Raw genomic sequence first — 26,761 nt, forward strand, 5'->3', positions numbered from 1 at the left:
CCCAATATATAATTGTTAGAGTTTAATTATTAGGCACCGTATATTTTTTTTTCATAGTATTTTGATTAGAATTTATTAATCTATCATGTCATAACTATATTTAAATTTAAAATAAAAAATAAAGAGATGTGACTGAATGTATGTGTAAAACTCTTTACAATGTCAACACATGTAAAATAAATCATAATTATTAAAACAAAGCTAATATCATCTCAAAATTAAGGAAAAAACAAAAAATCTAAACAAATTTTTTGTGATAAGATCACAAATTAAGATACGAATTTTTCAAATGGTAAGATAACATTGATGAATAGTGATGGGCTTTTTGATAGACCCAATTCAAAGAAAGACTTTATCTACCTCAAAATATCCCCTCTTGAACCTAATTTAGTTCTCCATCACAGCCCCATAATCAACATCCCTCTGTCCTCGTTTTCTCGAGAGTTGGGTTTGGGGCCCCCCCTATGGGGCTCCGCGCCCCACCTCTTTTTTTTTAACCCATAAATGCCCTACGGAACTTAAACTTCCGTATTCTATAAAATAGAATACGGAAGTTAAAATTCCGTATTATAACTCTGACAGTCATCACCTTTTCCACCATTACTCCTCCCTCCACCAACCCCTCCACCATTACTCCTCCGTCACCAACCCCTCACCAGCCCCCTTAACCCCCTCAATGCCTCCAGACCACCCTCTCTCTCACCCTCTCCTACCTCACTTTCATCCTCACTTCCATTCTTCCTACCACCACCACCAACTCCTTCATTGGCAAGCTCTCCACCATTGGATGCAAAAAGATAGCATTTGAGGTAAGTGTTGTTAGTTGTTTGTTGTATGTTGTTAGTTTAAGTAGTTGAAGTTGTTAGATTAAGTAGTTAGATTAAGTAGATTAAGTAGTTAGAATGATGATTTTCTGAATTCTGAGATGTGTTAAAATACGGAATATAAAGTTTCGGAGTCTATACGAAAATTAATATACCGTATTCAATACGAATTATAAATTTCCGTATTAAATACGAATTATAAAGTTCCGTATGCAATATGGATAATAAAGTTCCGTATTCTCTTCCAGGGATGACAGAATCATTTTTATTTCATGAATCCCAATTGATTGAAGTTGGATTGAACAATGCTCAACCTGAAGAGGTGCCACCACCAGCATTTGTACCCCCGTGTATAAGTATAGATGTCTCGCATTTATTTACAACTGATCAGGTATTCTTTGAACAGATTTTTGCATTGTTTTGAAAGTGTAATATATCAATTCTTATTATGTCTTGATCACCCTTGTTTATGCCTTGTTTGTGTGTTGGGTATGCATCATTGAACAGATTTTCCCTACCCGTGATGATCTTATCAATTGGGTTCATGGAATTGCGATTGAAAATGGATATGTTGTGTTGATCACAAAGTCAGATAGCGGTGGGAATGGAAGCAGAAAAGCTTATGTCATGTTGGGGTGCGAGAAGCATGGTAAGTATGTTCCCTACAGAGACCCTGACCTTGTTGAAGGAACGAGAACACAAAAGACAGAATGTGCCTTATGTTACTTATCTTGCCTTTCATTATTCACGGTGTAGTTATACAGGTTATTTTTCATTATAAGAGTCTAAACATAATAGGTGGAAATAGAAAGCGTGGTTAATATAAAAAGAGTCCATACAATGTCGTCACATGTCATAATATAAAAGTACACAAAAAAATATATACAAATATACAGTCACTCGCCCCGACGCCTACCGCCACCCCTACCGCCACCCCTCCGACCTCTAGGTCCACGAGCTCTGCCTCCACGAGCGCCCTCTGCAGGTGCACCCTCTCCACGGGCTCTGCCTCCACGGGCTCTGCCTCCACGCGCTCTACCTCCACGACCTCTGCCTCCTGCAGCTCCAGCTCCTCGGACAGCAGCAAAGGCTACTCCCTGGGTACCGATGAATGCGCTGGATCTAATAAGATCCAGCGCCCTCTCAGTGAGGGATCGGGCATGCGTGCCAACTGCAAGAGCATTTGGCACCTCCAGTGACTGCTCCAACAAGTCCACGACCCGACGCACAACCGTCTGCAAAAATAATGTACATAAATGTGAGTGTACAAATAAAATATCATGAACAAAAAATCACAATTGCATGAAAAATAAAATTCAAACTTACCACAGCACTGAACTCCTCCCTCCTATCATCAGGGATGATGAACCGATGGGACACACCGCCATACCACCTCATGTACTCCTCCACAGCCTCTCCCGAATGAGTAACAGGGATCCCCTGAGGGCGCAGGTGCGGCACAAAATCAGCATAGGCAGCATCTGCGGTCTCAGCAAGGGACCCAGTCGTCTGGATCTCGGAGGGGTGTCGAGGGACATCCTGGATGTAGCCAAACTGGCGCAGAACCCTCTCTGGTAGATGTCGTCGAACAACACGGCCAAATGGCGTCCGGATGTAGCCAGAATACATGGCCATCTGATCCCGTGGTCGATGAGCCCGATGGTCCTCAAATGGGGTCCATATAATGTCATCCACCGTCAGCTCATCGAGCATGACTCGCCTCTCATCGAGGCCTGCATGCCCGACCCGGGACATAACCCACCGCCGCGCCCTAGGCTGGTCCTGTGAGTACTCCGGATCCGCCCTCCGGATAATGACGCGATCAGAAAGGTACTCGTAGGCCCATCCTAGCAAGAGTGAGCTGAAACCTCCCATCTGGGCCGTCCCCCTCCTGGACGCTCGATCAAGCTGGTCGTACAACGTAGCGAGCGCAATTGCGCCCCACGCGTACTCGGACACTCGACCGAGATCCTGCAACATACCTATCCAGTAGACGGTCGTGTGGTATCCACCGCTCTTGCTAGCAAAGAGCGTCGCGCCTAGCTGGTTCACCAGCCAAATCCGTGCAGCGTCCTCATATCGGTGCTCTACAATGAAATGAATTCAGTTAACAGTTAATAACAATACAATAATAATAGATACTATTTAATCAAGTAATAATTAAGACATACCCTCCAACGCAGCATCATACAGGGTCTGCAAGACCCCAAAGCGAATAGTCTGGCTCCTGTTCTTATCAAACTCAGCATGATAACGAGCAACAGATCCTCCCATCAACTCAGCACATAGCGCTGCACACTCGTCCCTCTCCCCCCTCCCAGGCGTATAGAACCTCGACCCCATTGGGAGATGGAGAAGAGCCGACACGTCGTCCAGGGTGATGGTCATCTCCCCAAACGGCATGTGGAAGCTACTAGTCTCCTCATGCCATCGCTCCACAAGGGCCAAAATGAGGCCTGCATCTGTCTCCGAGTAGCTGCACCAGGGTAGCTGATGAAGACCCGTCTGCTCAATCAACTCTCGAACCCTCCTGTGACTGTCTGAATCACCATCACAAGCAAGGTTCCAAACCTTCCCCCCAGCTGTGGCCACCCTCAAGTGTCGACGGTCCACATACCGCTCGTCTGTGCGTAGGAGTGCATGCCACGTCCAGGGAGCCTTGTGATCAGCATAATGCGTGAGAAGCGACAGATCAACAGGCCCCCCCGGAAACGGCGGCAACCTCTGGATCAGGTCCTCCTCGCCACCCTGTGCCTCTGGCACGACATCAGCATCAACATCAGGAGGAGGAATACTATCCTCGTCATATGACCCCTCCTCGCCGGATGACTCCTCGTCGGATGACTCATCGCCGGATGACTCATCGCCGGATGACGACTCGCCTGATGACTCCTCGCCTGGTGACTCAGGGCGAGGTACCTCAACCATGGGAGACGGCGGAGTAGGAACTCGATCAGTAGGCTCAACTGGAGCTGGAGCTGAAGCCTCTACCATGGGCGACTGCATAGAATCAACTGGAGCTGGAGCTGAAGCCTCAACAGCGTGAGAGGTCGCAGCATGATCGCCGCGCCGGCTAGAAGCATGTAATCGCCCGTGTCTATCCTCTGTAGGCCCCGCATCCTCACTAGCTCGAGACCTCTTTCTGTTCTTCATTCTCACTATATATTCAGAGCAAACATTTTCTAAATAAATTCACTGAATAAATTATACTCGCTCAATTACTAAATTTCTCAATTAAATCTCTAAATAAAATCACTAAATAATTCACGATGTTTATAACTAAATTAAAAACATTTTATAAATTAACTAAGCTAATTAGATTAGGTTTTATAAATAAACTAAGCTAATTATATTAAGTTTTATAAAAACATTTTATAAATTAAGTTTATAACTCTAAACAGACACCAAATACGGAACATTAAGTTTCATATCCAATACGGAACATTAAGTTTCATATCCAATACGGAACATTAAGTTTCATATTGAATACGGAATATTATGTTCCGTATCGAACCAGAACTCCATTAACGACATTGCATGATTGGAACTCGCCCCAAAGACCAATTTATACAATTTCAGCCAACCTAACATCTACTTAAGCATAAATCGACTATCCTAGGGTTGAAAGATTCCATAATTTCAAGTTAAATGGTGATTTCAAGTTGAAATCCAAACTTACTTACCTCTAGGTTCAATGCAATGAATGGGGAGAATGGGGTTGATGATGGAGACGATGGTACCCTGTCCAGATGATGATTGAAGCAAGGAGAGCGTCGGTCTCGAAGATTGCAGAGCAAGGGTTGGGAATGGTTTGGAGCGCTGAAATGGGTTTTGAAAAAACCCCTGTCGATTACATAGTAATATAATACGGAACTTTATATTCCGTATTGAATACGAAATTTAATATTCCGTATTCTTGTAAAGGGGGTTTTTCCGTAATTTCCCCACTTTAAGTGGGGCGCGGAGCCCCATAGGGGGGGCCCCAAACCCAACTCCCCGTTTTCTCTTGTAGCTCACACACAGATCATAACCTTATCCGCCGCATCAGATTGTCACAGATCATAACCTTATCCAGTCAGCATAACCTTCTGCCATCGTTTCTCTGGTATCATTTTGACAGTCACAGATCGTCTTTTTCTACCGCATCAGATTTGGGGTAAAACTAAACCCTAATTTCATTATGCCTCTTTTGGAATTATTCATCCATCTCTAATTTAGAAGTTCTGATTTCAGATCTGATGTTGATTTTGCCGTTCACTTCAGAGAATCTTCCAACAAGTAAGTTTCACATCACTTTTTTGTTTAATTTCTGGAATTTTCCATCCAAAGTATGAGTAGAATTTAGACAGAAATTTTTTTCTTATTTTTCATATTATTCCCTTATTCTCATCCAGTAATCCCATCCATATGCTTTTTCTTTCAGCATAATATAAAACAGGTTTCAACTAAATACCTATTGACATAGTAATGGATATAGAGATTTAGATATTTCATGTAGAAATTTTTCATGTTAAGTTTTTGTGTTATCTGTTTATAAATGTTAAATGCGTTAAATAAGAGGAATCATATGAGAGGAGAAAAATAAACATATAAACATCAAACATCACAAAATATGAGACATTTTTTTCACATGAGAAATAATCAATATAGTTGTGAAATTTAGCTTTTATATGGATGAGAGAGTTATGCTCATTACAAGTTATGAGCATGACTTTCTCAACTTTTATTCGTTTTAGGTTTATAACCACTTAACTTGTAATGAACATAACTCTCAACTTTTATCCGTTTTTGGCTTATAATTACTTTTTAAAAAGCCCCAACAATCTACTTTCATAAAACAATGCAATTTTAAAGTGCGTAGAACACACACTTTAAAGTGCAAATGATTACAGAAATGAATTGAATCGAGAGCTTTACCTTAGACAAAGGCGATGTGGGGCGCGAGGGCGGCCTAGATAGGAGCGGCGACGTTGGTGACGGAGATAAGGGCAGTGATAACCGGTGCAAATGAGTGGAGGAAATTGAGGATGAGGAGGAGAGTGGGTTTTGTGATAGAAAGTAAGATGAGAGGAGATGAGGAAGAAGGGGTGGTGGGAGGAAGGGGATGGAAACAGAAATTTTTAATTTTAAAGGGGTATTTAGACTTTTCGCCATTTTGGGAGGGGGATGAAATTAGATGTCGGAGGTGGATATAACAACTACCTTTTGGTTAAGGGTGTGTTTAGTTCAATGGAGAGGATGAGAGGGGTTCAAGGTTAGAAAACTTGAGAAAATTTTCACATGAGAAATGATTTATATAGTTTAGAAATTCCACTTTGATATGGATGCTAGCACTTTATTTTCGTTAAAAGTGTGTTTCACCCAATGGAAAGGATGAGGAAGAAGGGAAGAGTTTTTAAATTTTTTTCATCTTTGGCTTAGAGGAAGGGATAAGAGAGAAATAAGAAATTTCTTATTTGGATTTGAAGTAGAAGATATTTTCAAATGATTTGACTTTAATAACTCTTACTTTTAAAATACACTTTTGAATTTCAAAACACAAGAAATAGTATTATGGTTTATTTCCCCTTCAAATCATTCACTTTTTAGAAATTGAGTTATGACTTATGAGTGACTTTTTTTGAACGTAGCAGAGTCACTATGAAAGACAAAGCTCTCCCTACCAAGTATTAACACAACCACATTCATAGGGTCTTGAACATGAGACCTCTTCTTAAGGCAAAACAACCTCACAATATTTGACCTACACGCTTAGTGAGAGTATCTCTTTGTCCTGACCAATGATAATATTAATTGTTCCATGTTTTTAATAAGGTGGAAATGATTGGTGGAGTTGGTGTTAGTTAACCAATTTTATGTGTTAAGCATGTACATTGCGAAGGCTCATTCTTCCATATTTCTCTGTATTTCCCCCACTACCCTCTCTCTTGTTTTACCATCATAAGCCCATCTAATTGTCGTTGTAAGTCATTTCTTTCTCCTCATTGATGCTTAATATATTTTTCCACCATTGTCGTAACACCCCATGGCTCCAAAAACTCTATCGACAATGTCATCAATTTACTCCCTTCATGCCTCATATCAACAGTTGTGACTTGTGCTAATAAATCACCATTGAATTCCTAGCCTAGACCCTTCTTCTTTTAATCTTAAATCGCCCCCACCCCCTTCTTCTTTTTGTCCTTCTTTTAATCTTAAATCGCCCCCACCCTTGGGATTTTACCTACCCTTGTGATAGAAGATGTACTGGCTTCAGTCAAGGTACCAATGGATCCTTGGGACTCAAGAAGTAACAGTGAGGACTCCCTGGTCAGAGTTAGCTAATGAACCTCTGGTTCCCTTATCATTTTCGATCTAAACGACTAGCGAGAAAGAATCACTTAGCAAACCTTGACTTAGGAGAATCAAGCCATCTTCATAGACGAAACCTTTACGCTAGAGTCCCGTAAAATATCCCTTTATTACTTGTTAAAGTTCTATTAAAATCATTTCACTACTTATATAGATTACTAATTATAAAAAAAATACTTATTTACTAATTGTAACTAGACTTGTCACTTAAGAAATAACTTACCTATGCAAAATATAGACTACCAAGCTTTAACATGAATGGTGTCTTAGAAGACTACAATTATTATTCATAATAGAGTACTTGACCAACATTAGTAGTGTAAATAGCTTACTCGTGTTTACTTTTTAATAGACACATTTATCATATGTCTCCATAATCACGTTAGGAGGCCTCTCTTTCATCTTCCATTCCATTTAGTTTCTAAATTTTTTTAAAGCATGATTTCACTCTATAATGTGAATTTTCTTTTTTTTAGTTACACTGGCTTTAAGTATTTTTCCTCTAGAGAAATAACTAGTCTTGAAAATATGATATGGTCAAAAGATCCTGCTTTGGAACCCTGTAATAAGAACATATCCCATCACAGACATCAACATCAAATGCACAAAGATCCTGCTTTAGAACCCTGTAGTAAGAAGATATCCCATCACAGACATCAGCATCAAATGCACAAAGTTCAACCACTTATGAACTCTTGTGTCGTAAGTCCCCAGGTACATATAGTTTATATGCAACATTGAATAATCTCTGCTCCTAAATCTCTAGAAAGCTTAGATATTCATTTATATTTATAATGATAAAAAAATATTTTTTTCAGAGCAAGAGGAAATTAGACCAATATATGAATAGTGGTAAGTACATTACTACTTTTGAACTCTGTACAAAGAAGTATGGCCAACACAATGTCGTAAATCAGAGTGGAAGTAAAAAATCGTCCCCCACACCCTTGCTAGTTTCCAAAGGAAAAAGCGTTATTTTGAAAGAAACAAAAGAAAATGTTGATTGCTCCACTCTTAAAGACAGAATAGGACATTGCATTCTGTCTCAGGAAGACTATTCCCATCTGAGTGACTCTGGTGATTGTTCGAAAGGTTTACACTTAGAGAAGCACAGGAATTTGAAAAGCGAACATAAAGATTTAATGTCTAGTAGTACTTGTACTCATAGTTTCAAGACATCAATTAAGTCATTGGTTGACAAAGAGTTTGTCGATTCAATTAAGAGTTCGCAATCATTAAGCTCCAAAAGGGAAGACAAGGAACTCAATCCACCGCCCAAGAACTTCTTAGCTTTCAAAGGTAACCATCTACTAAGGCCAATTATTCCAATTGGACCTAGATTTCAAGTAGAAGTTCCTAATTGGGATGTCACAAGAAATAGTCTAAATAGTGATGAAGATCGGAAGTGGTTGGGCACTCAAATTCCCGAAATGAATACAAAAGTTATTCGGAAAAGGAGGATGAAATTCAAGGGGGGAAAATAGACTAACACCCTCACTTTCCCGGCTAAAGTGACCCTGGCGAGTGTACTTCTTGACGGAATGAGTAAGAGTTGAACATTGCAATCTGTCTCACTGTTGTGCTTAATAACATGTTAATGAAGCATGAAAATTATTGCAATTGGATGTTGACGTGATGATTAATGACTTGTTGACGAGAAGATTAATGACTTGATAGATGTTTCCAAAATAGGGAATTGGAAGAACAAAAGAAATTTGAATCTCTTGTAAATTGAATTTTTCTATCAAATGAAATTCTCAAAGCTCATCATGGAACGTCGTGCACGCAGATTACTATTACAATATGTGTTCCTGACTGTATGAGTTGCTGGCAATACTTTAATTTTTTTACGTTGTTGGTATGAGTTGCTTTATAAATTACTTAGTTATTGCGGTATTTGATCCAATTATCAAAATGGAGAAAGTCGTTGGATATTTTTGTCGGGTTGATATAAAATAAGAAAAATGTTCATTTATGTAATATTCCTCATACTTTAAATAAGAAAAAATATTTAAATATAACACTAAACTTACTTATTACTATACCAACACTGAACTTTTTAGCAACTTCCCTCTCACTATACGACTTGGTAAATTCTAAGAATGTTACCTTTCATCGTGTTGTGAAGTCGAGTTGTAACAACTTTTTGTTGCAAGTAACAGGTAACAAAATGGTAATAGCAAGTCCAATAGTTGCTAACATCTTTCTCCCTTGTCTTTGGAACAATGGTACACCATTGTGCAATTGGACATTGACGAGAAGATTAATGACCTGAGAGATGTTTCTGAAATATGCATATTGGAAGAACAAAAGGAATTTGAATCTCTTGTAAATAGATTTTTTCTTTCAAAAGAAATTCTCAAAGCTTATCATGGAACGTCCTGCACGTAGATTGCTATTACAATGTATGCGTTCCTGACTATATGAGATGCTGGCAATACTTTGATGTTTTTCACTCTGTCGGTATGAGTTGCTTTATAAATTCCTTATGTATCGTTTTAGTTGATCAAATTATCAAAGTGGAGAAAGTCTAAGGTGAGAGGGGTGTGACTTGTAGATAGAAGTTGCTAAATTTAATTACAATTTATTCAAGGAGGTATCTTGATTTTTTTTATGGGGGTCGATATAAATTAAGGAAAAAGTTTAGTCAAAGAATATTATTCTTTATACTTTTAATAAGAAAAAACTATTTAAATACAATGCTAAATTTACCTGTTACTATATCAACACTGAACTTTTTCAGCAATTTTTCTTTCGATATATACAACCAATTAAATTATAGGAAAGTTATTTTTCATCTTTTTGCGAGGATGAGCATTAACAAATTTTCTTGCAATAAAAGTTTTCTTTGTAGATGTTTTTAAAACAAAAAGTGTTATTAGTATAAATCTATCATTACGTGGAAATATCGATGCTTTTCCATTTCAAACTAACCCTTTGATGAAACACGGATAAACTTGTCATATTTCCTAAATTGAGATATCGGGAAACATTTGAATATCAGTATCTTAATTGAAATTGTAAATTACTTTTTCCAGCATGTTCTGTACTAGGGAATATCTTAGGTAAGAAAAGTACACTCAGAAAACCCTAGCAGAGCTCAAATTAAGATATGTTATAATAAAAAGAAATATTCTCATTAAATGTCATCAAAGTTGTCAGATACAAGGTAAGAACCTCCCTTTTATAGAGGGTGAGGTCAACATCTAGATTGTTCCCATATTTGGGCCTTTACAAACGAGGCCTAAATCCCTATGCAGATAAGACAAATCCAAAAGTATCTTCTAGGTGGCAGATGGGACCACCGGTAGAAACAGACCTTCCATACCTTCCATCATCGCCTGTGACCCTAGCTAGCCCTGGCGCGTCGTCATGTTTTATCACTGTTTTGGGCGGGCATCACATCAAGGATGCCCCACTCGGTCCACAAGCCCCCAAGACATGAGGTTCAAGATTCTTGAGTCGAAATGTCTTCATCGCCTGGTGCATGCTTCGCCCTCTTGTAGTAGCGTGAATCCTTCCCTTAAATTGGCGTGTATTGTCTGCTTGGCGGTCTTCGTTTAAGTGTCTATCACACGTCAATCAAATCTTTTTCGCTGACACACGCATTCCTCTTTTCCCGGATTTTGCCATCATTAGAAATGAATGCAATCTATGTGTGCGTGCGTCTCGAGGAGTTGCTTCGTTTAGGAAAACCTTGGATCGCGGGATTTCAATTACAACTTTTCAAATTCTTTTTCAAAAGTCTCGACGGTTCGTACTCTTTCCCACTCATTCTCTCTCTTCTCTTTTCCTCTATAAAACCTCTCCTCCTTTCGTCCTCACTTTTTACTTTTTACAACTTTACTGCTTCCCTTTTTCTGGAGAACTACTTACTTCCTCCCTTCTTTGATTCGTCCTGCTTGCTCCGGCCGTCGTCATTGCGCGGTGTTCCCCTTTAGCCGACACTCTCCTCACCCAATCTCTCATCCCCTCCTCCGGTGAGTTCTTTACATCTTTCTTTCTCATTTTATTTTCTTTCTCTCTTTCTTGACTCTGTTCATCTTCCCCCTTTAACCTTCATGAGATTACCCAGTATATCATTGAATAGTGTTAGCGTTTCTTCTTTAGAACTTTCGTCACCTTCATTGGGAGGTGAAATTTCTTCCCCCTCTATCATTGAAATTCATTCCTCGCCTTCAATTCACGAGGATTCCGGGCCAGCCGGTTCTGTTGATTCTGTCTTTTCTTCCAATGAAGGTTTATCCTCGCCTGAATGGCGAACAAATGCACATTTAGTTGAGGATAAGTGTTTGTGGCGCTCTATCTGGGGTAGTATTGGGAGTATTAATTCGCTTCGAATATCAGCTCAAGGATTCATGAAAGTAAATCCCGCCACTTCGTGTAATGATGATCTACAATTAAATGTTCTTCCCTGTGGCGAGGATGATTGTGTCCTTTTGCGAAAAGACGCGTCAGATGAGTCGCCCGACTTCTTTTATGTCTATGGTTATTTTTTTACTGATCTGAATATCAAACTTCCTTTTTCGCCTTTCATACGTCACGTTTTGTCTTTTTTGAATGTTGCGCCTTGCCAACTCCAGCCCAACACCTGGGGCTTCATCTGTTGCTTCGAAATCTTGTGTGATCATCTGAGCTTCACGCCCACCTACCCTTTGTTTTTTCTTTTCTATTAGTCTGTTACTAAAAAACCTACTTCCGTGACTCCTAGCCCGCAAGAAAATGAGTCGGTTCACTGCTCTTAAGAGTCATTACAAAGTGTGGCAGAAAAAGTATTTTAAAGTTGTTGAGTCGCCTGAAGTAAAGAATTTATTCCGGGATTCCAACAATTGCTCGCTCTTCCCTTTTTACTGGACAAAAAATCCTCGACGGAAAATCTCTGTTTCGTATGACGCCTTAGACGATTCTGAGCGAGGGGTTGTTGATTATCTTCGGTCGTTGCCGGTATTCTCTGGTCATGACTTGATTGAGGCGTCAAAAACAGGCACCTTGAATCAATTTTTTAGTAAGTTAATGATCTTTACACATAACTTGATTTGTCATTCATTCATCACTCTTAACTGTAACACTTTCTTGTGCAGCCACGATGGGTAAAGGTAAGGTTGATGCCAGCCCCTTGAAGATGAAGGAGTATCTCGCCCAATCTGCTGAGGCTGAGCAGAAGAAAAGACCTGAGGGTACCTCTGACTCAGATAACATCAGAGACCCTATGCGCTAGAAGACTTCGGGCGCCGCTGAAAAAGTTACTAGTGACAAACCCTTGCACCATACGACTCTAAATCAATCCGGCTTGGCCTCAAGAGGCAAACCGGTAGAGAAAAAGAAGGGACATGATAATGTCCTGCCACCCCGTGGGGATCCAAATGCGTTGATTAACCGCCCACTGACGCCGTTTGTTCATGCTGGCTCTAGTTCAGCCGTTGGAGGCGAGGCCCTCTCTACCTTGCTGGGTTTGTCTGATCCTCATTTTAATGGTTTGGATTTTATGAACCGAACTTTTGACAACAGGCACCACAAGGATATTTCTGGTCAAGGTCCCCCCAACATTGCTTCCATGGCCATTCATCATGCGCTTTCGACCGCCAGTACTGTGGCGGGAATGGCTCAGTATGTGAAGGACATGCATTCAGCCAAGAATCGTCTTGAAAAAAAGGCAGCTGATTGGAAGGCTGCGTTTGAGCGAGCGAAAGGCGACGCCGAAACCGCCAATAAGCACCTGAAGTCGTCCGAGGAAAAATGTGCTAAGTTAACTGAGGACTTGGCGACTTCTGACTTACTCCTGTAGAAAATTAAGTCCTTGAAGGAAACCATTAATGCCAAACACACTGCTGCTCAAACTAAGTGCCGGAAGATGGAGGAAAAGTATGAACGCCTGAAGGCTTCCATTCTTGGGCATGCATCCATTCAATTTTCTCAAGGCTTTCTCAAGGCTAAAGAGCAAATCAGTGTTGTTGAACCTGGTTTTGACCTTTCCCGTATCGGGTTTTTAAAGGAGATTAAGGATGGCCAAGTAGTCGGCGATGATGATGTTGATATCGACCTCCTTCCTCAATTTAACTCTGAGAGTGAATCTGAGGAAGAGATTGGTGAAGATGGCCATGGCAAGGACAAGAATGGGGATGAAGAAGAAAGGGACCCCAAAGCTACTGCAAGCCAAGACAACAACGCCAATAATGAAAACCTGGCTTGATCTTGTTTGTTGTTTATTTTGTTTATGGGCCAAGCCTTGTTTTGGGCTTCGCCCTGTTGTTATTTGAAACATGTATGGGCCACGCCCTTTTTTATCTTAATGAAATTTCTTTCCTTCATTTATGTTATTGCTATTATTGTTTACTGAGTTTTGGAGATTTAGGCTTTTATTGCCTTAGTCAATTTTGTTGACGAGGCTTGGTTTCTAGTGGCCACTAGAATTGCTAAGGCTTTGTGTACTCAGTGGCGATGTTTCCTTATTCCGAAAAACTTACACGCGGTAACTTGTACCTTTTGTTGTTTTACTCTGCTCGATATTCAAATATAAATTGTTGAGAACTAAAGAACTAAAATCACTTAAGTAGAAAATTTTTCATTGATTTTCCAAAATATGGGAGCTATCATCCCTTCATTTACATTTGCCGCCTCATTAAAAACCTTATACAGGAAAAAAGAGTGCGGCTTCTTTAACTTTTGTTGTTTCTTTTTCAACTGAAATACTGCTTCAAATGCGAGGCTTTCCATGTTCGTGGAACTCTTTTCCCATCCAATTGTTCCAAATTGTAGGCCCCATTTCCAATATCTGCAATTACCCTGTAACGATCGTCCCAATTGGGCGAAAGTTTGTTGTGTTTGTTGGGTATCGTCCTTTTTCGGAGCACTAAATCTCCCGCCTTCATGGTTCTCAGAACGACCTTCGTTGCAAACCTACAGGCGACCCTTAGCTTTCCAGCCTCATTCCTTAAGTGTGCCTCCCTCTGTTCCTCTGGTAGCATGATTAGATTCGCAATCAGATTTTCTCCGTTGTCTGATTCATTGAACCTGGCTACCCGCCAACTTTGATTTTCGACTTCTACTGGGAGAATAACATTAGTTCCATAGGTCAAACGGTATGGCGTTTCTCCAGTACTTGACTGTTCAGTTGTATTGTACGTCCATAACACGCTTGGTAGTTCCTCCGCCCAAAGACCCTTTGCTTCATCTAACTTCTTTTTCAAACCATTTAAAATGACTTTATTAGCCGATTCTGCTTGTCCATTGGTTTGAGGGTGCTCTACAGATGCGAATCGCATTTCAAACCCCAAATCTGCACAAAACTCTCTTGTTAAATTACTAGTGAATTGAGTCTCGTTGTCCATTACCAGCGCCATAGGAACACCAAACCTGCAAATTATCCTTCGCCATACAAATTTTTTAATTTTGGCGGCGGTAATAGTTGCCAATGCCTCAACCTCTATCCACTTAGTGAAGTAATCCACCGCCACAATAATATACTTCATTTGCGCCTTTGCTACTGGAAATGGACCTAATATGTCTGTTCCCCACATGGCAAAAGGCCAAGGTGCCATCATGGTTGTCAAATGTTATGGTGGCACTTTATGCAAGTCAGAGAAAACTTGGCATTTCACACACTTTTTCACATATTCCAAACAATCCTTCTTCATTGTCGGCCAGTAGAATCCTGCTCTTAGTACTTTTACTGCCAACGATCGCCCCCCTATGTGGCTAGAGAATACTCCCTCATGTACCTCTTCCATGATCCTCTGGGCGTTCTCTGTATCAACGCACTTGAGTAGTGGTGACATTATACCTCGCCTGTACAACTCATCGCCCACTAATGTATAGAAGCTGGCCTCCCTGTGTTTTTCTCTAGTATTTAAATCATCTTCACTTGGGAGATTTTGAAGAAATTTTTTAATGGGTTCCATCCACGAGGATTCCCCCTCTGCGATAGCTTTAACCGCCTTTATCTTTACTTCAACAAGGTCTATTTTAGGGCGAGGAAGAGTTTCTTGAATGACTGTTTGGTAATTACCCAACCGTCCTGTGCTAGCCAGTTTTGCCAAAACATCCGCCCGCTCATTCTGGCATCTTGGAATGTGCTCTATCTTGACTGTAACATCCTAGGAATTTTTTTATATATATCTTTGAAATTAAGTAAACATAATTTACTATCTATCTTATATACTGTCATAAGATTTTAAGAGATATTATCACTTGGGAATGGTATATAGATCCCAAATCTAAGAAGATGATATCCCATCTTATTATATATATATCATGTGTAAAAAAAATAATAATAATAACAACAAAACTTGATTTTTATATTACTATATTGTATATAATATTGTAGACTTAAAGACATCTCAGGAAGTTGATTTGGCTTCCACGAGTTCCTTTGATGTTTATTATATAATTAAAAGATACATTAAAAGCACTTTTGGGGAAAGAGAATATACATTAGGAAAGACACAGATCTAAAAAAAAAAGAAAGAAAGAAAGAAGAGGATTGTGAGAGTAGCAGAGCAGAGGTAGCGTGAAACACCTAGTGAGAAGAAGAAAAGGAATAAGGAGCAGAATTCTGCATGCAGTGAAGGTTTTGCAAGGGTACATCGTTGGAGAAGTAGGTAAGGAAAGTCTTGATCTTTACGGGTGTCTTCAGCACCACCTCCTCTTCCCCCTCCTCCTTCTTCTCCTCCTCCTCAGAAGGAAAAAGATCACTCCAAAGTGTCCCTTTCAAATCTCTCTTCAGTCAAGTCTGCTGATTTTGAGTTTCCTAATGTTGACACTGGCACTTCAAACCAAAACACTGAGACCAATACCATTGCTCCTAAGACTCTGAATATTGGCTCTCCTCAAGGTACCTCTGAAGCCACTAGTAGTAATCATCCTCCCTCACCTGAAACCAATTTGTCCATCATCCCATACACTTACCCTGAACCAGACACTCTGCTTGATTGCGTCAATCTATTTCATGATCAAGCATCAACACGCATTCGCAACCTGTATGGTCAAACTGACCACAGTGAGAAACCCAACTTGGTTGCTGAAGACTGGAGTCGTCTGTGCAATTGGATGCATAACTAGATTGATGAGATGATGTTACTCTACAATGAAGAAAGAGAGGCCAGAATTAATGCTGCTAGACAGAGATTTGAAGCTAGAACCAGGAGAAGATAAGTTCTACATGAAAGACGCTTAAGGGAAAAACTCTACACTAAAATAGAAGAAACAAGAAAGAAGAAAGAGGAAGCAGAAGTTGCTGCAAGGTTTGAAGCAGCTCTACGTGAGCCTGCTAGGCTTGATGCTCTAGAACAAGCTGCAATACTAGAAGCTGAGGCTGCAGCCCTTAAAGCTCACGTGCTCGCTCCTGTTCAAGTTGCAAACATCGCCTCATCCTCTACACAAGCTCCTCACTCTGATCAAGCTGCTCCGTCTGCCCCAGTTCAGTCAGACTCCAGACTTGACCTTATTGAAAGAAGACTTGACTCTCAAGAAGCTCTTCTCCAGAGTCTTCAAGAGATGTGCGCAGAAATTCTGAAGAGGACAACTAAACCTTAGTTTAGGATCTCTCTTTTCTTCTAATTTTCTTATTATGTTATTATCGTCCCTTTTCTTTTTAACTTTGTTCCTTTTATCAGACTATTTTCTTTTCTTTCTTATGTGCTAGCATAATTACTTGTTATTTGTTACTTAGTTTTACACATATGCATTAATCAACAAACAAGCTTCTTTTATTAAAATCAGTCATACATTTGCAATCATACATTCCAAAAGGAGGATTTTTCCTCAAAGATCTACACTGCCTACGCATCGCTGCTTTCTCAAGCTCCAGACGATGCTGCCTATACTCTAATTGGACTAAGCTCTGGCGCACTTCCTGCCTCTCAGGACCCTCCGCCATGGTCTCCAGTGCAGTCTTCATCGCTTCTATCTTAGCAGGGTTATCCACCTCCCGTTGGAAGAGATCTTGAAGCTCCTCAACAAACGCGAGAAAACCTCTGAGGATGTTGTCCATTTCTGGACTTAGGCACATGCCTAATAGTCGGTTTGTCAGACTATAGACACTCGGATCCTCTGGATGCCACACATTGATTAAGAGATCTCTTCAAAGGCCTTCTTCCTTAGTTCTTCGATGGAAGCTAGGTAGGATGCCATTGCAATGTTGATTTCAGAAGCAGATGAGATGTGAAGACTGTTATGCTTTAACCGCTATTTATAAGCTCAGTTCAGTCTCAAGAAGTTATTGTTGAAGCAGTTTCTCGAGGATTATTCATTGGAAACCGATGCTTTCTTTTAACTCCTTGGCCGGCGGTAAACGTTCCACTTTCTCATTTAATTTTCTACATATGCATTAATTAACTACTTTTTTTTTAATCTTTTTTTTTTCTCCATCTTTTTAACTTAGACCTTCTCTAAGGGGGAGTACCTTGTACTTCAAGCTAAGTTTTTCACACCTCATTCTTTTTGCTTATTACAAAAAGGGTGAGGACAACCCAGCTTTTGATGTGTAAGCTGTGTTAGTGTGATTTCTTTTTCTTTTGGAGAATTCAAGAGTTCCACCTTTATGACCATAGATTTGTCACTGAGCACATACAAGGAATACATTTTCACTTCTTCTGAAGTGATTGCATGCTCAATCGGTTGACTCTGTTACCTTTACCTTGCTCATGACTCTGAATATTTATACGCTCTGATATTCACATATTATCTATGTCATAAACTCTCACTCTGATCTCTTTTATTATTTAGCTCAGAATCTAGATATTAGTAATGCCTTCATTAAGTCTTAGATTCAGGGGGAGCTAAGCTCAGAATCAAGCTGTGACTTGGATTCAGAATGAGCAACATAAACCATTCATCTCAGGATAAGTCTATCTCTACTCTCTAAACTCTGAGTGAATTCAGTTTGTTGTTTAAGAATTGTTCATCAAAATACTTGGTTTTGTCATCATCAAAAAAGGGGAGATTGTAAGATCACGATTTGATCATGTAGTAAAACTCTATGTTTTGATGATTACATGTTAACTATTGTGTATGAACAATTATGATATTCTAACGTTGTTTTCTGAGTGTTTATGTGACAGGCTCTGACTCTGGTCAATACTCACACTTATCAGAAGCACTATGCCCAAAGAGTTACCTATGCAACGCTTTCGCACTTACTATGTTCTTTTGAACAGTAGTATATGCTTCAGAAGTTCTGAAGTTTACAAGCTCTGATATGGATTCAGATCACTTAAAGTTCTGAAGACCAGAAGTTCTGAAGGTCCAGAAGCTGAGAAGTGAAGACTCTGAAGTCCAAGATTAAGCTGGCTCTAAAGACCAAGTACTTTCTACTCTGAAGTCCAGAAGCAGAAGTTACGAAGGTCAGAGGATCCAAGCTTCCCTCTGACTCTGATCACCAAGCTTCACAAGTTCCAACATGAAGCATCGCTCTGATCAGAAGTCAACTAGGATAAAGGTCACGTCGCTGTCCAAGTACAAAAGCAATTGTACTATCCTGACGACCTTACCTAAGATATTCAGCCACAACAGAATCTGGAAGTTACAGATTTGCCCTCCAACGGTAGCAATCCGTGCAACGGATACAACCCTAATTCTTGGAGTATATAAAGAGGCTGAAGATGAAAGATGTCGCCTAAGAAACTTTGTTCAAGTTGAAGCAATATTTTTATTCTCTTAGCAATCTTTCTTCAAACCGATCTTATTATGTTTACCTTAGCTTTCTGAGAAGCATTTCATTGTAAACCCAAACATTCAAACAGTTAGTTTGTTTTTCCTTAAGGGACCAAGGTTGGTCAGATCCTTGAGAAGACTAAGAGAGTGAATCTTAGTGTTTACTAGTTCATTGTATTGTTAGTCACTGAGCAGGTTGCTAGTGCAGTTGTAACAAACTCTAAATAGTGGATTGCCTTCATTCTAAGAAGGAAGAAATCACCTTAACGTGTGGACTGGATTAGCTTGAGGGATTTATCAAGTGAACCAGGATAAAATCCTTGTGTGCTCTCCTCAACTCTTATCTTAGCACTTTGCATTCTTTGTTTGAGAGATTTGTTAAAATCTCAAGTGGGAAAAGTTTTATCTGAAAACGCTATTCAAACCCCCCTTTCTATCGTTTTTCATACCTTCAGTGGCTTCGTATAATATAATCATTGGCAGGCATACTTTGAATCGACTTTGCGCGGTCATTTCAACCGTACATTTGGCGGTTAAATATCCATTAAGAAACAGGAAGATCAGAAAGCTCAAGGTTGATCAAAAAACGGTGAGGGAATGTTACAACAATTGCTTAGATTTGTATCGCAAGAAAAGCGCGGTGATCGGTCATCGCTGGTATGAGGTTGAGGCGTCGGACGAGAACGTTGATCCAAGAGGCGAGGGGCGGCTGAACAGGCCCACCTCGATTGAAGAAACCAAGACACTACAGTTCGGCGAGCGACTGCTGAAGATTGGGACCAAGCTTTCTAGTGACCAAGAAGAACGTTTAGGGAAACTGTTGGAAGAAAACTTAGACCTCTTTGTGTGGAGTTGTAAAGACATGCCCGAAATAGATCCTCATTTATCTGTCACAGGCTCGCGTTGGACCCAAACGTCAAACCAGTCTCACAGCTTCGACGTCGCATGAGGGGCGATAAGGGAAAGGATGCACAATAGGAAGTCGACAAACTCTTAGCGGCGGAGTTTATCAAAGAGGTCAAGTATCCAACATGGCTGGCGAACGTTGTGATGGTCAAGAAGGCGAACGGAAACTGGCGGATGTGCGTAGATTACACTGATCTGAATAAGGCGTGCCCGAAGGATTCTTATCCACTTCCCAACATCGGCAAGCTAGTCGACGCGCATTCGAGAATGAGTTGCTCAGCTTGATGGATGCCTATTCGGGATGTCACCAAATTCGAATGCATCCATCAGACGAGGATAAAACAACCTTCATGATTGCTAGGGTTAACTATTGTTACCGCACCATGCCGTTTGGACTAATGAACGCCGACGCGACTTATCAGAGATTTTTGGACAGGGTCTTTGCTAGGCAGGTTGGAAGAAACATGGAAGTCTAAGTGGATGATATGATTGTAAAATCCGCTTTGGGAGCAAACCACCATCAGGACCTCTCAGAGGCTTTCGCGGAGATTCGCAAACACAACATGCGATTTATCCAGAAAAGTGCTCGTTCGGCATCCAGAGCGGGAAGTTTTTAGGCTTCATGATTACTTCAAGAGGAATTGAGATCAACCCTGACAAGTTTAAGGCGATCCAGCAGATGAAGAGCCCAACCACGGCGAAGGAGCTTCAGCGTTTAACGGGACGGGTGGTGGCTTTGTCAAGGTTCCTTCCCCGATCAGGCGATAGGTCGGCTCCTTTTTTCAGATGCCTCAGGAAGAATGCTACATTCGAATGGACGACAGAGTGCGAGGAAGCTTTTACGCGTTTGAAGGAACCCTTGTCAACCCCGCCTGTTTTGTCGCGACCGGAGAAAGGATTTCCACTTCACTTGTATTTCGCCATAAGTGACAACGCAATTAGCTCTGTTATACTGCAGGAAATAGTCTACTTCGTAAGTCACACCTTTCAGGGCGCGGAGGTTAGATACCAAAAAATTGAGAAAGCGGCTCTGGCGGTTTTATTGACAGCTCGGCGCCTGAGGCCCTATTTCCAGAGTTTCCTGGTGAAAGTATGAACGGATCTACCTTTGAGGCAAGTTTTACAAAAACTCGATTTGTCAGGGAGGTTAGTCGCAGTGTCTGTGGAATTGTCAGAATATGGATTGCAGTATAACAAGCGTGGGACCGTGAGCGCCCAATCGTTGGTCGATTTTGTTGTAGAATTGGCTCCTGACTCTGGCGAGAAGGTGAGTACTCAATGGACCTTGTTTGTGGACGGATCTTCTAACAGTAAAGGAAGCGGTGCGGGAGTCACGCTTGAAGGGACAAGGGAGTTTATTTTGGAACAGTCTTTGAAGTTTGAGTTTCAAGCTACAAACAACCAGGCAGAGTACGAGGCTTTAATCGCAGTACACGAAAATTTGCTCATCAGAACTAACTCGCAGCTGGTGGCGAGCCAAGTGACGGGAGCCTTTCAGGTGAAGGAGCCTAATTTGATCAAGTACCTGGAGCGAGTAAGATACATGATGACTCGTTTTCAGGAAGTCATCGTGGAATTCGTCCCGCGAACGCAGAATCAGTGGGCGGACGCCCTTGCCAAGTTGGCAAGTACACGAAAGTCGGGAAACAATCGAAGTGTGATACAGAAGACTTTGGCGCGTCCCAGTTTTGAAGGGGAATTGGTAAGCTGCGTAAACAGAGGAGCCACCTGGATGGGACCCATTCTTGACATCCTCGCTGGAGACCCGGCAGAAGTTTAGCAGTACACGAAAGAGCAGAGAAGGGAGGCAAGTCATTATACGCTCATCGATGGTGACTTATTTCGCCGAGGTTTCTCATCGCCTCTGCTAAGGTGTTTGCCCCAGAGAAATATGAGGCTGTCATGTCTGAAGTTCATGAAGGGGTTTGTGCCAGTCATGTAGAAGGGAGATCCTTGGCGTGCAAAGTTTTGAGAGTAGGTTTTTACTGGCCAACGCTGAGGAAGGATTGCATGGAGTTTGCACGAAAATGCGAGAAATGTCAAATATTTGCTGACTTGCCGAAAGCACAGCCGGAACAGTTGGCGACTATAAGTGCCCCTTTGTCGTTCGCCATGTGGGGGTAGACTTGGTCGGGCCCTGTCCGGTCGCCAGGTCCCAGATGAAGTTCATCCTGGTGGCAGTCGATTATTTTACAAAGTGGATTGAGGCAGAGCCGCTCCCCAAGATCACCTCTGCGAAAATCATTAATTTCTACTAGCGGCAAATTATTTGCAGGTTTGGTGTGCGAAAAGCGATCGTATCCGACAATGGAACCTAGTTCACAAGCAAGCAAACGAAGGAGTTCTGCAAAGAGATGGTAATCCAGATGAGGTTCGCCTCGGTGGAACACCCACAAACGAACAGCCAAGTAGAATCAACAAACAAGGTCATCCTATGAGGGCAGAAGCAGCGACTGAGAGAGGCTTGCGGGGCGTGGTTGGACGAACTTCCGGTAGTCTTGTGGTCCTACAATACAACCGAGCAGTCAAGTACAAGGGAGACACCGTTCAGAATGACTTATGGGGCAAACGCCATGCTACCTGTCGAGATTGATAACTCATCTTGGCGGACTGCACCACGCCTGGAGGGTGAAAACCAAGCGAATATGGCGATGAAGCTCGACCTGCTATTCGAAACTCGGGAGGAAGCCCATGTGCGAGAAGCAACAATGAAACAACGAGCGGCGGCTAAGTACGATTTGAAGGTTCGTCCCAGTATAGAAGTGTTTCAAAGAATATTTCTGGTATGTATTATTCACTCAACAGAGCAACATTTATACACATGAAACCCTATTCTATTAAAGGGATGATATAATTCCTTTCTTAAATTAAGGAAATAATATCTGTACACCTAATTTACAACTAACATAGAATTTGACCCACTAATTTAGCTAACAGAATATTTGACTTATCTTAACACCCCCACTCAAGTTGGTGCATGGATATCACACATTCCCAACTTGAATAAAGACTCATTGAACACCTTGCTTGCCACTCCTTTAGTGAGAACATCAGCTAACTGTAATTCAAATCTTAAAAATGGAAATGAAATTATTCCAGCTTCAAGCTTCTCTTTGATGAAATGTCTGTCAATCTCTACATGTTTTGTTCTATCATGTTGGACAAGATTATGAGCAATTGCTATTGCAGATGTATTGTCACAGTACAAATTCATAGCTTCATTTGGTTTAAAGCCCAAATCTGACAGAACAATTCGTACCCACAGAAGTTTGCACACCCCAAGTGCCATGCCTCTAAACTCTGCTTCAGCACTAGATCTTGCTACTACCGCCTGTTTTTTACTCCTCCAAGTTACAAGATTCCTCCTACAAACATAAAATATCCAGAGGTAGTAGACCTTCTATCATTTTTGGAACCTGCCCAATCAGCATCAGTGTACCCTTCAACCTTTAAATTTCCATGATTTGAGAACATAATTCCTTTTCCGGGAGTGGACTTCAAATATCTCAAAATCCTCTCAACCACATCCATGTGAGGCTTGCGTGGATCATGCATAAATTGACTCACGACATTCACTCCATAGGTAATATCTGGACGTGTATGAGACAAGTAAATTAGTTTTCCCACCAGCCTCTGGTACCTCCCTTTGTCTGTAGTTTCTGAATCTGTGCATTGAAAGAGCACATGATTTTGTTCTATTGGTGTATCAACTGGTTTACACCCTAGCAGTCCAGTTTCAGATAATAAGTCAAGAGTATACTTTCTTTGGCATAGAAAAATACCATGTTTTGACCTAGCCACTTCAATACCCAAGAAATATTTGAGGTTTCCAAGTTGTTTCATCTCAAATTCAGATGCAAGGTACTGTTGCAAACTAGAAATCTCATCCTGGTCATTTCCAGTAACTATCATATCATCTACATAGATAATTAAGGCTGTAATTTTACCTTTTTGTTTCTTCAAAAACAAGGTGTGATCAGAGTTACTTGCACTATAGCCAAAAATCTTCATAGACTTAGTGAACCTTCCAAACCATGCTCTTGGTGATTGTTTAATCCATATAGAGCCTTCTTTAATTTGCAAACCTTCATTCCATTTGAATCTGTGTTTTTTTTCTGTTTTACTTTTTGTTTAATGTTTCAGGAAATAAAAGTGGAGAACACTTGGAGGCACTCAATCACTTGAAAGGAGGTTCTTTTCTTACTCTGAGTTTAGTCCATGCATTTTTGCATATTTTTCTTTTATAGTTTTTGTTTATCCTTTTTTATCATGCATAGAGTCTTTTAAACCTTGGTCATTACTTTCTTTTACTCAAATGACATGTTCTCAAGTCTTACTCACTCACATGATGCTGGTTTTGAAAATGTTTTTAAGTGGATACTTTGTGCTTTCTTTTGGGGAGTGATTGTATGTTTGGGAAAGAGAGGGAGAGACTTCAGTCTTCTAAGTGTTGTCTTGAGGATAGAGTTGATGTGAGTCCATATTTGACCCTTCACTATATAATTTCCCTGGAGGATCCTGACTCACTTGCACTTCTTGGTTCTGTGTTTCATTTTGTGCACCCTTGAGAGTAGCTTTATGAGACTTGCATTTTTTAGAATGATAGGTTTTCTTGGACTTCAGAATTTGTTTTATAATATCTTTGTCCCTAGTTGACCCTTTTGAGCCTTATGGAGATTCTATTGGTACCTTTGTTTATTGGGCTGGATGTTTGGTTGGATTCAATGTGGAGTTGTGGTCCTTAAATCTTAATGGAGCTAGTTTATGAAAAGTGCAATTTTCTCTTGCCCCAAAGAAAAAAATTGAAAATATTCAAAAGATAAAATGAACTCCATGGCCCGGATGGAGTTCCAAAAAAAAAAGTCAAAAGAAAAAAAAATTGAACTCCATGGCAAAGGTGGAGTTCCAAAAAGAAAAAAATTCTGAAACAAAAGGGGGTTGAGAGACTTGTGTGCTAAGTATCAATTGCTTTAAGCTCCGGCTTTCATGAAGGACCACACTCAAATTTTGTGCAGCATTAGTCTTCCTTAGGGACCACCTACCTTGTGCTTTACCTAGCCAACATTATAACGCTTTTTCAAGTCTCATTGAATAATGCATTGTCAATTTTAGTTGCTCTTGAGTGAATGATTCCCAGAACCTATGACCTTGCTTGTGTGCTCAGTGCACTAAACAATTGTCTCATTCTAGGATGTTAGTTCTAAATGCTTCTCATAGTGGACTCTAATTCTTCTTTATCTAAGAGTAGCATGAAGTTGATTGTTGTATCTTTCTCTTGGAACTAACTGCATTCACTTGATCCCCCGGTTTTCTGAAAATGTATCTCTCTTTTGGCATGTGTGTTGGGAGTAATTCTTTGTGCTTGAGGGCAAGCTAATCTTAGTGACGCTCGAGGGCGAACTGTCGTTGAGTATAGTGGTGTGATGACCCGAATTTAGTCTTGTTTTTAGGGTCATTTCTTTGTAGGTTTTGAGTATTTTTCTTGTGTCTCATGTAGTGTTTTATGCATTCTCATGCATTTTTGCCTTTCTTTGTGTTTTTACTTTGTTTTGGTAATTTCAGAGTTTTGTAGGGACTTTTCTTGCATTTTAAGTAAGTTTAGGACTTGCATAATTTTCCTATTTTATTTGAGGGTTCTCTTGGCTAATAGGCTCTTGGAGCTCCTAGATATTTTCTTGGCTTTGTGGTTAAGTGTTCAGGTCTGAAACTGAAGGAGAAAGAAGGTCAAGAAGCTTTGGGAATTGAAGGGAGGCTTAAAGAGGCTTGAAGGGGAGTTAAGAGGAAGATAAAAAGGTTTTTCAGCGAGCTTGAGCGCCTAGGCGTGCTCCATTGGCGCCTAGACGCCAATTGCTTTTTCCAGGGTTTCTGGAATTGGCGCCTAGGCGTGCTCAATTGGCGCCTAGGCGCCAATTGCCTTCCAGAGGCACATTTTCAGCTTGAATTGGCGCTCAATCGTGCTGAATTTGCGCCTGAGCGCCCGAAACAACCCAGACTCGTGATTTTTGCCTTTAAATAAGATTCTAGTCATTTTCTCTCGTATATTTTCATACTTTGTAAAATTCAGAGGTAGAGGATCATCTAGGAGAGTGAGAGAAGGCTTCCAAGCTTGTAATTCAGGTTCTTAGCCAAGTATGGTTAGCCAAGCATGGCTCTTGTCATGCTTGGCTAATCTCTCTTCTATTGCTTTGGTTTTCTTTGTAGGACTTTTCATATTTGAGTTATAATCTTAAGTTCTTTCCCACATGTTCTTCTTCTTTCCTTGAATCCCATTTTTTGAATATCAATCTAAGCTTGTATGCATGCTTGCTTTATGCTTTTCTATAATCAGAACGGAAGTTTGTTATAGATTAGAGAACCGATTTGGGATTACCCCTTCCATGCTTGCTACTAGGAATAGAGGAAGGGTTGGGGTTTGATGGCCTGAATTTGCATGATCTAAAACCTCATATAAGTGACTAAGTACACAAGGAATTGGGCTTAGCTTTTATTATGAGAGAATTGCTTATGTGAGGAATCAATAAGTGAGTAACTAGGCTATATCATCAAGGAGAGATTCATGAGTTCATGTGCTTAGAATGATGTACTTGAATTGACTAGTTGAACAAGAACCCAAAGCATTTCCATCTCTGTTTTTCTTATATTTTATCTTTGCTACATCGACGTATCTTTATCTTAATAAAACAAACCTTCAAACTCAAGGCTTAAGCTGAATTTAGTCACTCAAAATCCCTGTGGTTCTATATTTAAAACCGGGTGGATTCGTACACTTGCGGATTTACCAACATTGAGACAATTGGTTTGACATGTAAAATTCAGATTTCCTCTCAGCAGGTACAAACTGATGAGTTGTCTTTTTGAAATCATTAGTTGTGGAATCACTCTCATATCCCAACCCTTTCAGGTCTTTGGTTGTCTTTCCTGATTCTAGCATCAAATCAAACATATCAGTACCATTATTTAACATACATACAGATTTGATCATACCTTCAATTTTAGATTTCAGAACAGACACTTCCTCCTGAAGATTATCA

General features: G+C 40.5%; 2 protein-coding genes and 1 long non-coding RNA gene across 3 annotated transcripts; 2 read left to right on the forward strand and 1 right to left on the reverse strand.

Moving 5' to 3' along the window:
• The first annotated feature begins 450 nt into the window (after positions 1-450).
• LOC130715963 (uncharacterized) lies at positions 451-1,527 on the forward strand. The gene is made up of 3 exons (XR_009011818.1): positions 451-809; positions 1,073-1,215; positions 1,332-1,527. It is a non-coding gene; the product is annotated as an uncharacterized LOC130715963 (long non-coding RNA).
• A 193-nt stretch (positions 1,528-1,720) lies between these two features.
• On the reverse strand, positions 1,721-3,856 carry LOC130712539 (protein MAINTENANCE OF MERISTEMS-like). The gene is made up of 3 exons (XM_057562370.1): positions 2,996-3,856; positions 2,151-2,911; positions 1,721-2,059 (listed from the first exon to the last, which is right to left on the reverse strand). The coding sequence occupies exons 1-3, from the start codon at positions 3,828-3,830 to the stop codon at positions 1,721-1,723; spliced, it is 1,935 nt and encodes a 644-aa protein (XP_057418353.1). The 5' UTR covers positions 3,831-3,856.
• A 967-nt stretch (positions 3,857-4,823) lies between these two features.
• On the forward strand, positions 4,824-9,798 carry LOC130710105 (uncharacterized). Its single transcript, XM_057559261.1, has 4 exons — positions 4,824-4,980; positions 5,058-5,102; positions 7,763-7,889; positions 7,994-9,798. Exons 3-4 carry the CDS (start codon positions 7,776-7,778, stop codon positions 8,657-8,659), a joined length of 780 nt encoding a protein of 259 aa, XP_057415244.1. The 5' UTR covers positions 4,824-4,980; positions 5,058-5,102; positions 7,763-7,775; the 3' UTR covers positions 8,660-9,798.
• Positions 9,799-26,761: the final 16,963 nt, after the last annotated feature.

Source organism: Lotus japonicus, chromosome 4 (genome assembly GCF_012489685.1).
Source record: "Lotus japonicus ecotype B-129 chromosome 4, LjGifu_v1.2".
NCBI classification, from domain to species: Eukaryota; Viridiplantae; Streptophyta; class Magnoliopsida; order Fabales; family Fabaceae; genus Lotus; species Lotus japonicus.